At 44.6% G+C, this 12632-nt stretch overlaps 1 protein-coding gene across 3 annotated transcripts in view; it reads right to left on the bottom strand.

Annotated features, from left to right (window-relative positions):
- Window positions 1-12632, bottom strand: part of sytl4 (synaptotagmin-like 4) — a 17880-nt gene extending 5248 nt beyond the window's left edge. Inside the window, exons 1-8 of one of the 3 annotated variants that reach the window (XM_021583799.2) lie at window positions 12428-12632; window positions 2210-2383; window positions 1706-1921; window positions 1259-1368; window positions 833-947; window positions 561-707; window positions 358-460; window positions 75-180 (exon numbers count right to left, since the gene is read on the bottom strand). In XM_021583799.2, the coding sequence (XP_021439474.2) occupies window positions 75-180; window positions 358-460; window positions 561-707; window positions 833-947; window positions 1259-1368; window positions 1706-1921; window positions 2210-2328 (916 nt within the window). In that variant the 5' untranslated portion in view covers window positions 2329-2383; window positions 12428-12632. Of the gene's footprint in view, window positions 1-74; window positions 181-357; window positions 461-560; window positions 708-829; window positions 948-1258; window positions 1369-1705; window positions 1922-2209; window positions 2384-12427 lie in introns of all 3 variants that reach the window. The other 2 variants (XM_021583798.2, XM_021583800.2) reach the window with 2 other exon arrangements.

Below are 12632 nucleotides of genomic sequence, written 5' to 3'. Positions count from 1 at the left end.
CCTTAAAAATAACCTTATATAATTATAGCTTGGGAATCAGAACTACTGAGACGACCGACACACAAGAGTCTCACCAGAGGGTTTCTGACCTTGTCTGACGCTCTTCTTGAACAGCCCGTCGTCTTCCAATAAGACAGACCCGGTGCAGGGACTTACACTACGACGATTCACTACGGAGGACTATGGAAGGAGACGGGGGTTACAGTCAGGTGTGACAGTATAATATGTATTGGCTGGAGACATGAGGAAGACAGGGTTAGGTTCAATTCAATTTTTTACCAAGTGGACTTTTTACTTCCCAATTTGACTGTGCTGAAATGTAACTAATCCCAACACCTGATGGATGTGTAAACTCACCGTGTCTAAGTTGGCGCTGTGGATACCTGTGCTTTCTACTTTGACTGGAATACTGGACACACTGGAACCTGCTGGACTGGACCGACCTGTACTCTTCTTCTTCCTGGGTCATAAACACCATTCATAATGAGGAGCCATCCCAATGAGTCTCGTTAGCATGTAGCGCTAATGCCATAGGCCTATTTTTTGGGATGTAGACTTACATTGGTAAGAAAGGAGTCCCAAGAGAGGGCTCCGTCTCTGTCCTGACAGTGTTCAAGCTGGCTTTCTCTGCAGATTTAGTGTCACTGCGCTGGTGCTGTTGCTTCTTCTCAGCTGCCACTGGTTCTTCAGAAACTTTGTCTGGCGGACTGTGAAAATAACAATGAGTGTCAAAGTTCTGAGTTGAAACTCCATCCACATATTACAGTAACTGCGTCACACTAATGCTCATGAAGCCTGTGTTGTCCCCCCAGATATAAAGAGGGCTCACTACTTGTTGGAGGCCGCTAGGTCCATCAGTCTGGGTCGGGGAACAGGGATGGTCGGCTGGCCGGGTTTCAACTCTGTACTCTTCAACAGTTGCTCTCCCATGGTCTCCCTCTTCCTCACTAGAACAGAACACAGAGCTTTAGCATGACAGACAACTGGTAACATGCTGTCAGTGGCTTCATTCATTCATTCAGACAGACAGGGAATAAATTACTTTTGATGGCATTTGTAGGAAGTGCAATTCAAAAAGTACATGAACAAAAGCTATGCAGTAATGGAGCTTCCCACGTATCAATAATGAAACTGAGTAGAGGAATTAGGACAAATTCCTATGCTGTCACAACATTAACATTTCATTCTGCACCAGAAGTGAGAGTTTTTAAGTTTCCAACTGAACAGAGCAATGTCCACATCAGTTTCCTGGACTCACATGGGGACTTCTTTTTGAGGGAAGCTCTCACTATGTCGTGTCCAGGGGTAGTGGTGAAGCGGTTGACTCGCTGGTCATAAAACCAGTCTCCAGTGCACTTCTTTAGATCACTGGAGAAAGTCACACCACACGTTGTTACCACCGCGTTAACACATCATGGATCAAATATGGACCAAACCCGAAGAGTAACATGCTGACATTGCAAAAACTCTGCACTGTTGTCAAAATAGACTAAATTCGACACCAGTTTAGAATGCAACAGATTTGCATAGCGGATCCACATCATGTAAACCCGCTTAAATCCTCTCCTCGAGCGGCATTCTACAGCGAGATGCTTTAAAACATATGATATCACGCTTTGCATATAGATACTGCAAACACAGGGATCCTGGTTATGCTAAAGGATAGGGTGGGGTAACATACAGTACAGAGAAATGGGACTCTTACGCCTCTTTGGCACACACACTGCACACCCAGGATCCATTGGGGCGCACTGCGCGGCAGTTGCGGCACACTTGGTGTTTACATGCCCTACATTGGCTGGAGCTGGCAGACAGTCGACCCAGTGGTTCCTGGCAGCGACCGCAGCTGCGCTCACTGTACCTCCCACTGCTGCGCTTGGCCCCCTTCCTCTTTATGTCCAGCAGCTCTGTCTTCAGCTTGCTGAAACACAGGGAAGGAAGACGTTGGTTAGACCCTCTCCTGTTGGTGTCTGTGTTGAAATCTTTGCCTAACTGGATGTTGAAAGTCTAAAAGTGACTTCCTCCTTCATCTGCACTGATGTGAAATACTGAGCCGATTAGGTGAAAGCTAAATTCCCACCAGCATCCACTGTATTGCTTTCACCTGTCCTGTTTTTTCAGATCTGTGCAGAAAAAAAGGAAATGAGACAGGGTGAGGAGGAAGCCACTTTAGGACTATTGAGATGCAGCCGGGAAGGAGAGTTCTCACCGGACACGCTGCTCCTCGGCCTGCCTTAGCTCCTCGTCCCGCCGCAACACCTCCAGGATCAGCTCCCGCTCCGAGTCGGTCAGGAAGGCCATGTTGATCATGTCTGCAGCCTGTGGCATGGCACCTCCGTCCCAGACTAACCTCCTCAGGGATAGTCAGCCTAGACCAGACAGGCTAACCAAAGAGCAGACCAGGGCTGAGTCCAGAAGGCATGAAATGGGAACATATGATTTTCTCTCTATAAGTTGTCCTTTCTGCTTGAAAATGATTTCCTCCTGCTTTACCAAGCACTGTAGCTACCGTTTAAAAATCACTCTCATGATGTCATACTAGATACTGTAGAATTCTAAAGTGTCTTAGTCACTTAACAATGTTTACATATCTGGTATTACTCATCTGCTGTTTTCTATACTATTCTACAGTATCTCATTCTCTTAATGCTTCATATCTTGCATTACTCATCTCATATGTATATACTGTTAATTTCTATACTATATCTTAGTCCGTTTTGCTCTGACATTGCTCGTCCATATGAAGTCAAGAAGTTTAAATGTATTTGGCTACGGTGTATGTAAACTCTGTTTTTCACAATTCCTGACATTTAATCCTTGTAAATATTCCCTGTCTTAAGTCAGTTAGGATCACCACTTTATTTTAAGAATGTTAAAATGTCCGAATAATAGTAGAGAGAATTATTTATTTCCGCTTGTATTTCTTTCATCACATTCCCAGTGGGTCAGAAGTTTACATAGACTCAATTCGTATTTGGTAGCATTGCCTTTAAATTGTTTAACTTGGGTCAAACGTTTTGGGTAGCCTTCCACAAGCTTCCCACAATAAGTTGGGTGAATTTTTGTCCATTCCTCCTGACCGAGCTGGAGTAACTGAGTCACGTTTGAAGGCCTCCTTGCTCGCACATTCTTTTTCAGTTCTGTCCACACATTTTCTAGAGGATGAGGTCAGGGCTTTGTGATGGCCACTCCAATACCTTGACTTTGTTGTCCTTAAGCCATTTTGCCACAACTTTGGAAGTATGCTTGGGGTCATTGTCCGTTTGGAAGACCCAAGCTTTAACTTCCTGACTGATGTCTTGAGATGTTGCTTCAACATATTCACATATCTCAAAAAAGTACAATCTTTGTCTCCATGTGCAGTTGCAAACCATAGTCTGGCTTTTTTATGGCGGTTTTGGAGCAGTGGCTTCTTCCTTGCTGAGTGGCCTATGGTTTATGGCGATATAGGACTCGTTTTACTGTGGATATAGATACTTTTGTACTCGTTTCCTCCAGAATCTTCACAAGGTCCTTTGTTGTTGTTCTGGGATTGATTTGCACTTTTCGCACCAAAGTACATTAATCTCTTGGAGACAGAATGCGTCTCCTTCCTGAGCGGTATGATGGCTGCATTGTCCCATGGTGTTTATACTTGCGTACTATTGTTTGTACAGATTAACGTGGTACCTCTACAATTTTTTTTCTGAGGTCTTGGCTGACTTCTTTGGATTTTCTCATGATGTCAAGCAAAGAGGCACTACATTTGAAGGTAGGCCTTGAAATACATCCACAGATACACCTCCAATTGACTCAAATTATGTCAATTAGCCTATCAGAAGCTCCTAAAGCCATGACATAATTTTCTGGAATAATCCAAGCTGTTTAAAGTCACAATATGTAAATTTCTGACGCACTGGAATTGTGATCAGTGAATTATAAGTGAAATAATCTGTCTGTAAACAATTGTTGGAAAAATTACTTGTGTCATGCACAAAGTAGATGTCCTTACCGACTTGCCAAAACTATAGTTTGTTAACAAGACATTTGTGGAGTGTTTGAAAACTGAGTTTTAATGACTCCAACCTAAGTGTATGTAAACTTCTGAATTCAACTGTATATAGTCTTAATCCATTCCTACTTAGATTTGTGTGTATTGGGTATATGTTGTGTAATTTGTTACAGTATGTGACCAATAAAATGTGATTTGATCACAGCGAAAACCAGTGTAAATCCCATCTAATCCCAAACATCAGCAGCACTGAAGATGGAGTAAAACTGACAGAGGCTTCTTTATCCCCAGCTAAAGTCCATTTGATGGAGGAGCCACTTTCAGTACATAAGCCACGACCTCACATAAGGTGCAGGCTGCTCAGACAGAGCACAGCATGACAGTGGACCCATGCAGGAGAGAGAGTGTGTTCAAACAGTGGAGGGCTTGCTGTGAGGGGAGAGGACGGAGAACAGGTAAAGAGCCCATGAGCGGAGGGCTTGCTCTGAGGGGAGAGGACGGAGACAGGTAGAGAACCCATGAGCTGAGGGCTTGCTGTGAGGGGAGAGGACGGAGACAGGTAGAGAACCCATGAGCGGAGAGGCCGGGGAACAGGTAGAGAGCAGTAAACAGTACAGGCAGGAAAGCCGGCAAACGGGTGATGAGCAGGCATTTACCACAGCACTTTAATAAAAGATGTACGCAAAAGCATTGAACAGGGACTATGTGCTTCTTATCAGAGTCCTGCAGTTTGTGTGTTTTTTATTTACGTCACCTTTATTTAAAAAGGCCATAGGGGATATAATTATAATTTAGCAATTAAACACTGGAGTGATAAATGTGCAGAAGATGAATGTGCAAGTAGAGATACTGGGGTGCAAAGGAGCAACAATTAAAATAACAGTATGGGGATGAGGTAGTTGGATGGGCTATTTACAGATGGGCTATGTACAGGTGCAGTGATCTGCTCTGACAGCTGGTGCTTAAAGTTAGTGAGGGAGATATGTCTCCAGCTTCAGTGACTTTTGCAATTTGTTCCGGTCATTGGCAGCAGAGAACTGAAAGGAAAGGCGGCCGAAGGAAATGTTGGCTTTGGGGGTGACCAGTGAAATATACCTGCTGGAGCGGTTGCTGCTATGGTGACCAGTGAGCTGAGATAAGGTGGGGCTTTACCCAGCAAAGACGTATAGATGACCTGGAGCCAGTGGGTTTGGCGATGAATATGAAGCGAGGGCCAGCCAACCTGAGCATAGAGGTCGCAGTGGTAGGTAGTATATGGGGCTTTGGGGACAAAACGGATGGCACTGTGATAGACTGCATCCAATTTGCTGAGTAGAGTGTTGGAGGCTATTTTGTAAATGACATCGCTGAAGTTGAGGAGCGGTAGGATAGTCAGTTTTAAAAGGGTATGTTTGGCAGCATGAGTGAAGGATACTCTTGAGAAATAGAAGCCGAGTCTAGATTTAATTTTGAATTGGCGATGCTTAATGTGAGTCTGGAAGGAGAGTTTACAGTCTAGCCAGACACCTAGGTATTTGTAGTTGTCCACATATTCTAAGTCAGAACCGTCCAGAGTAGTGATGCTGGACGGGCGGGCAGGTGCGGGTAGCGGTCGGTTGAAGAGCATGCATTTAGTTTTACTTGCATTTAAGAGCAGTTGGAGGCCATGGAAGGAGAGTTGTATGGCATTGAAGCTCGTCTGGAGTTTAGCTAACACAGTGTCCAAAGGGCCAGAAGTATACAGAATTGTGTTTTCTGCGTGTACAGGTGGCTCAGAGAATAACCAGCAGCAAGAGCGACATCATTGATGTATACAGAGAAAAGAGTCGGCCCGAGAATTGAACCCTGTGGCACCCCCATAGAGACTGCCAGAGGTCCGGACAACAGGCCCTCCGATTTGACACACTGAATTCTATCAGAGAAGTAGTTTGTAAACCAGGCGAGGCAGTCATTTGAGAAACCAAGGTTGTTGAGTCTGCCGATAAGAATGTGGTGATTGACAGAGTCGGCCCAGGTCGAGGAATACAGCTGAACAGTATTGTCTCTTGTCGATGGCGGTTATGATATCGTTTAGGACCTTGAGCGTGGCTGAGGTGCACCCATGACCAGTTCGGAAACCAGATTGCATAGCGGAGAAGGTACAATGGGATTCGGAATGGTCGGTGATCTGTTTGTTAACTTGGCTTTCGAAGACCTTAGAAGGGCAGGGTAGGATAGATATAGGCCTGTAGCAGTTTGAGTCTAGGGTGTCTCCCCCTTTGAAGAGGGCGATGACCGCGGCAGCTTTCCAATCTTTGGGGATCTCAGGCAATATGAAAAAGAGTGGTTGAACAGGCTAGTAATAGTGTGTTGCAACAATTTTGGCAGATAATTTTAGAAAGAGAGGGTCCAGATTGTCTAGCCCTGCTAATTTGTAGGGGTCCAGATTTTGCAGCTCTTTCAGAACATCAGCTATCTGGAGAAATGGGGGAGGCTTGGGCAAGTTGCTATGGGGGGGTGCAGGGCTGTTGACCAGGGTAGGGGTGGCCAGCTAGCTAAAAAGCATGGCCAGCCGTAGAAAAATGCTTATTGAAATTCTCAATTATCATGGATTTATCGGTGGTGACAGTGTTTCCTAGCCTCAGTGCAGTGGACATCTGGGAGGAGGTGCTCTTATGCTCCATGGACTTTACAGTGTCCCAGAACCTTTTGGAGTTTGTGCTGCAGGATGCAAATTTCTGTTTGAAAATGCTAGCCTTTGCTTTCCTAACTGCCTGTGTATATTGGTTCCTAACTTCCCTGAAAAGTTGCATATCGCGGGGGCTATTTTATGCTAATGCAGTACGTCACAGGATGTTTTGTGCTGGTCAAGGGCAATAAGGTCTGGAGTGAACCATGGGCTATATCTGTTCCTGGTTCAAATTTTTTGAACGGGGCATGCTTATTTAAGATGGTGAGGAAGGCACTTTTAAAGAATAACCAGGCATCTTCTACTGATGGAATCAATTAGAAAGGCCTGCTCGCTGAAGTGTTTTAGGGAGCGTTTGACAGTGATGAGGGGTGGTCGTTTGACCGCAGACCCATTACAGACGCAAGCAATGAGGCAGTGATCGCTGAGATCCTGGTTGAAGACAGCAGAGGTGTATTTTGAGGGCAGGTTGGTTAGGATGATATCTATGAGGGTGCCCGTGTTTAGGGATTTGGGGTTGTTCCTGGTAGGTTCATTGATAATTTGTGTGAGATTGAGGGCATCAAGTTTAGATTGTAGGATGGTTGGGGTGTTAAGCATGCCCCAGTTTAGGTCACCTAGCAGCATGAGCTCTGAAGATAGATCGGGGGCAATCAATTCAAATATGGTGTCCAGGGCACAGCTGGGGGCAGAAGGTGGTCTATAGCAAGCGGCAACGGTGAGAGACTTGTTTCTGGAAAGGTGGATTTTTAAAAGTAGAAGCTCAAGTTGTTTGGCACAGACCTGGATAGTAAGACAGAACTCTGCAGGCTAACTCCGCCCCCTGTGGCAGTTCTATCTTGTCAGAAAATGTTATAGTTAGGGATGAACATTTCAGGGTTTTTGGTGGCCTTCCTATGCCAGGATTCAGACACAGCTAGGACATCCGGGTTGGCAGAGTGTGCTAAAGCAGTGAATAAAACAAACTTAGGGAGGACGCTTCTAATGCTAACATGCATGAAACCAAGGCTTTTACGGTTACAGTTGTCAACAAATGAGAGGGCCTGGGGAATGGGAGTGGAGCTAGGCACTGCAGGGCCTGGATGAACCTTATAGCTAAGGGCTATAAGAACTGGTCGTCTAGTACGTTCGGGACAGAGAGTAACAGGAGCAGGTTTCTGGGCGCCGTAGAATAGCTTCAATGCATAATGTACAGACAAAGGTATGGTAGGATGTGAATACAGTTGAGGTAAACCTAGGCATTGAGTGACGATGAGAGAGGTATTGTCTCTAGAGACATCAATTAAACCAGGTGAGGTCACCGCATGTGTGGGAGGTGGGACAAGAGGGTTAGCTGAGGCATATTGAGCAGGGCTGGAGGCTCCACAGTGAAATAAGCCAATAATCACTAACCAAAACAGCAATGGACAAGGCATATTGGCATTAGGGAGAGGCATACATAGCAGAGTGATCATAGGGTCCAATGAGTAGCTGGACGGGCTGGAGACATGGCGATTCAGACAGCTAGCGTGCCGGGGCTAGCAGAAGGGACTTAGAGGGACGTCGCGATGGAAGAAGTCTGTTGTTGTAGCCCCCTCATGCGGTTACGTCGGCAGACCAGTCGTGATGGATCAGCAGGGGTCCGTGTAGTAAAAGGGTCCAGGTCAATTGGCAAAATAGGTATAGTAGCCCAAGAAATTGACTGATGGACCACTTCAGCTAACAGTCCGGTATGCTCTAGTCAGTTAGCGGGCCACGGCTAGCAGGCGGGCATTCAGGGGACGTCGCGACAAAGGAGCCCTCGGGCAGATTACGTCGGTAGTCCAGTCGTGATGGATCGGCGGGGCTCCGGATCGGCAATAAAATGGGTCCAGTCTAATTGGCAAAATAGGTATTGTAGCCCAATGAGTGGCTGATGGTCCTCTTCAGCTAGCCGGGAGATGGGCCTAGCATAGGCTAGCTCCAGGCTAACTGGTGCTTGCTTCGGGACAGGGACGTTAGCCAGGAGAAGCCAATCGGATAGCAGCTAGCTAGCTGCGATGATCCAGGTGACGAGGTTCAGAGCACATTGGATGAGGCAGAACCAACCAACAATGCAGTTTAAAAAATACAGATAAGAATAAATAAAAAATAACAAGTAATTAAATAGCAGCAGTTCATCCTCCCTACAGGGCAATACATTTTTCCAGGAGTTAAAACTGTGTGACCCGATTAGAAAAACTCTCGTAATCATAGACCATTTAAAACAGTTTTTTTGCAACTGATTAATCACTATATGATACCCTACACAGAAATTGACTTTAAAGTCTGAAAGGCACTTTTTAATTGGCCAAGTCAACAGTATTTTTTGGTTGCCTGAAAAAAATGGGAAAAATAGTTGTTTACACGCAGAAAACAACATGCAGGAAATTATGTTTTACTGGCCTGCTACATCAGACACGCAACTTTTGCAGAGCATGAGCGCGCTGGCTCCACGAAAGGCATGCTCTACTCGAGCATAAAATTATTATTTTCTATATGGTTCTATTTTCAAGATTTCGACATGACGCTCACGTCTTACGGGATGTGACACTAGAGACACAATCGCTCGGTAAAACAACGGCTTCACAAATTATTTTCAATGGAAGGAAAGTGGTGAGAAACGGAGTGGGCAGGGACCGTTGGGCGATTCAAGTATGGGCAAGGGAGCTGAATAGGGCGGGACTAAAATTGGGGAACATGAATTTTACGCAAATCTTCTCCGACATTGCTGCGCGAGTAACCAATCAAAGCTCACCATAGCTTCCAACCCCCACTAGATTGGCTGACAATGGTTGCTGATACATAGCGAAGCTAGAACAGCTAGGTGAGTTAGAGCTATATAGTGTATCTCAAATCAAACTTGATCACATGCGCAGAATACAAGTGCAGACCTTACCGTGAAATGCTTACTTACAAGCCCTTAACCAACAGTGCAGTTCAAGAAAGAGTTAAGAAAATATGTACCAAATAAACTAAAGTGAAACATTATAAAAAGTAACAATAAAGAGGCTATATAAAGGGGGTACCGGGTGTCATTTGTACATGGAGGTAGGGTGACTATGTATAGATAAATAGCAGCAGCAGCAGTGTACAAAACAAATAATCCCGTGGCCGGTTGATTAATTGTTCAGCAGTCTTAGGTTTTGGGGGTAGAAGCTGTTAATTTGGGGGTAGAAGCTGTTAAGGAGTCTTTTGGTCCTAGACTTGGCGCTCCAGTACCGGTTGCTGTGCGGTATCAGAGAAAACACTGATTTGAGTGACTGGAGTCTCTGACAATTTTGGGGGCCTTCTTCTGACCCCGCCCGGTATATAGATCCTGAATGGCAGGAAGCTTGGCCCCAGTGATGTACTGGGCCGTACTCACTACGCTCTGTAGCACCTTACGGTCAGATGCCGAGCAGTTGCCATGCCAGGCAATAGGATAAAGTGGCTCACGCTTTGCTAGCCGTGGCCAAAATTTACACTTCTAGTATAGCAGGTAAAAAAATATATTAAAAAAAAGTGACTTATTTTGTGACGCCCCTATTGGAACTCTTTGTAGTTTGGTTGTTTTCAGTTTTTTTTTTTTTATCCCCTGCCTAATGGGACAACCACAGAACAGGCAATCCTTAAGGTCCCTGCTACAACTTGGTTCAGGATTTTTACCTGGTTACTATCAGGAGAAAGAAAGTGTCCCCACCTCTGAGTACAGGACGGACGGACGAGAATGTTAGTGGATCCTCTAGCGAGCCTCCATGCAGAGGCTGCTGCTGCCACAATGCCAGCCCGTCAGAAGCCTCTGACTCTGCCTTGCTAAAGTTAGCTGGGTAATAAGGGAGATGGAGCTGACAAGCAGACAGACAGCACAGTGATCTAGCTTAGAGCCAACACCCTGAGATGACCGTGCTGCAGACAGAACAGAGTAGAGGTGGACTAGTGGAGGATATCAATCTCCCTCGCATTTCACACCAGGACGTACAGTACTGTGTCAATCCCACTGGATTAAACACCAAACTATAACGCCTAACTACAACAAACTAAGCCTATAACTTTGTACTATGCCTGAGTGGTGCAGCAGTTTAAGGCACTGCATCTCAGTGCAAGAGGTGTCACTACAGTCCCTGGTTCAAATCCAGGCTAGATCTTATCCGGCCGTGATTGGGAGTCCCATAGGACGGCGCACAATTGGCTCAGCAGTGTCCGGGTTTGGCCGTCATTGTAAATAAGAATTTGTTCTTAACTGACTTGCCCAGTTAACTACAGGTTAAATAAATAAAAAATTACATCATGTAGAAAATCCTTTGCAGGGAAAGAAAACAGTCTGACATATTTCTCAAAGTAGATCTTGTGCTTTTAGAGTCTGACACAAACATAAATCAACATGTTTTACATAAAGATAGCATTTTTAATTTCAGCATGTCATCCTATGGTAAAATAGGAAAGGACATGGGAAAATAGTCTCCAGCTAATCTTATTTTGACAGACACTGGCACACACATATACAGTATTGGGAATGATAAAGTAGGACTAATCGGATCCTTGTGTTTTTAAACCCCATAGAGAACCTCTCTGTCCGGGTGAAAGGTTGCTTGGAGGAATGGGAACAGGAAAGGAAAAAACAACACGAGCTCAGCATTATCGCAGGGTCCCACCCTCTAAGGACACAGAACGGCGGGTGGAAAGCACTGGTTAAACCATTTGTTTAATCCTGACATCAAGCCTGTCATCGGCCATGTTCCAGTCATGAGCTTCAAGCTCCAGTTGAGTCCAGCGCCTCAGAAGACGTTGAATAATGTTGAGAATGAGTTGAAGAAACAGGAAAAACACTTATTGATTTCAATCATTTGCATTCAAAAGGTCACTAGCACAGGGTTGTTGTGCTATGCTATGTCACTCGTGGGGGAGGAAACTTCGTCATTGTTTGAACGCTTGAGGCTAATCGACTCACGCTTGAGTAGTGTACAATATATGTAGGGCAGCTCAGTTCAGAAGAAGACTGTTAATGTCAAGGAAATTGCATGAATAGCAACGTTAGTAGGAATTATGTGGATGTAGGAAAACCTCAACAAAAAGTGCTTTTCCGGGGCATTGTGTTTATAGGCTATATAAAATAATGATAATTCCAATTGAACAATCCATGAGAATAGCATAGTATGTGCAATTTCCTGGACAGTTACTCAACATGGAATGTATAACAAAATCTGTCACCTTATTGGGCAAATAGTTATTTGCCTCGGCTTGTAATATATCTCAAAATAAAGTAGGGCTATAGGCTACAACAAAACAAAATGTAGCTTAAACAATGTAAGGGATGGATTTAATGTTGGCAACACATCCAGTTTGGAAAAAAGCAGTTATCGTCACACATGATCTGAAGACAACCCGACATAAGAACTGCATTTGAATGAGTGAACGCACATATAGTTCATGTTAGATAAAAGGTATTTTAGCAACAGTCCAGATTGTTTAATTATCTTGAAAAAAAACGTAAACTTTACTCCGACTGTGATCCGAATCAATTCACCACTATATTTCCACAATCCAGGAAGGGAGGACGTTAAAAAAAAGAGAACAGAATAGGCGCGTTTTAGAGCAGACTGATAGCGGGCAAAACAAGTGGCATATAGTTTCTGCGCCATGTCGATCAATGGAGTATAGTAAAGAATTCCAAAGAGAGGTTTCCCGTGTCAGGAAGACGTCTTCAGCAATTAACTGTTTTGCGTAAAATAACTTTCATTTAAACTGTAATTAAATATAACCGTTTGAATGCATGTTATAGATCAGAATGAATCACGACAAACTCAACGTACCTCTGTCTCTACCCTTTGCTGCAATGTATCGTCTTGACTCCTTCCCAGTCTAACTCACTGTCTCTCCTTCCTGCATTCTGGTAACTTGACTTTCAGCGTTGGTGGTTAGAAACCTAAAATCCCGGAAGATATGGAACGGTTGTGACAGTGGTGGTGCGGCGGAGGTACAGAATTTTTCCGCAACAGGTGCATTTCCTCTGCTCTA

The sequence above is a fragment of the Oncorhynchus mykiss genome, chromosome 31 (genome assembly GCF_013265735.2).
Source record: "Oncorhynchus mykiss isolate Arlee chromosome 31, USDA_OmykA_1.1, whole genome shotgun sequence".
Classification (NCBI taxonomy): Eukaryota; Metazoa; Chordata; class Actinopteri; order Salmoniformes; family Salmonidae; genus Oncorhynchus; species Oncorhynchus mykiss.
The sequence above is the reverse complement of the archived record's forward strand: the minus strand, read 5'-3'. Positions and strand labels throughout refer to the sequence as shown.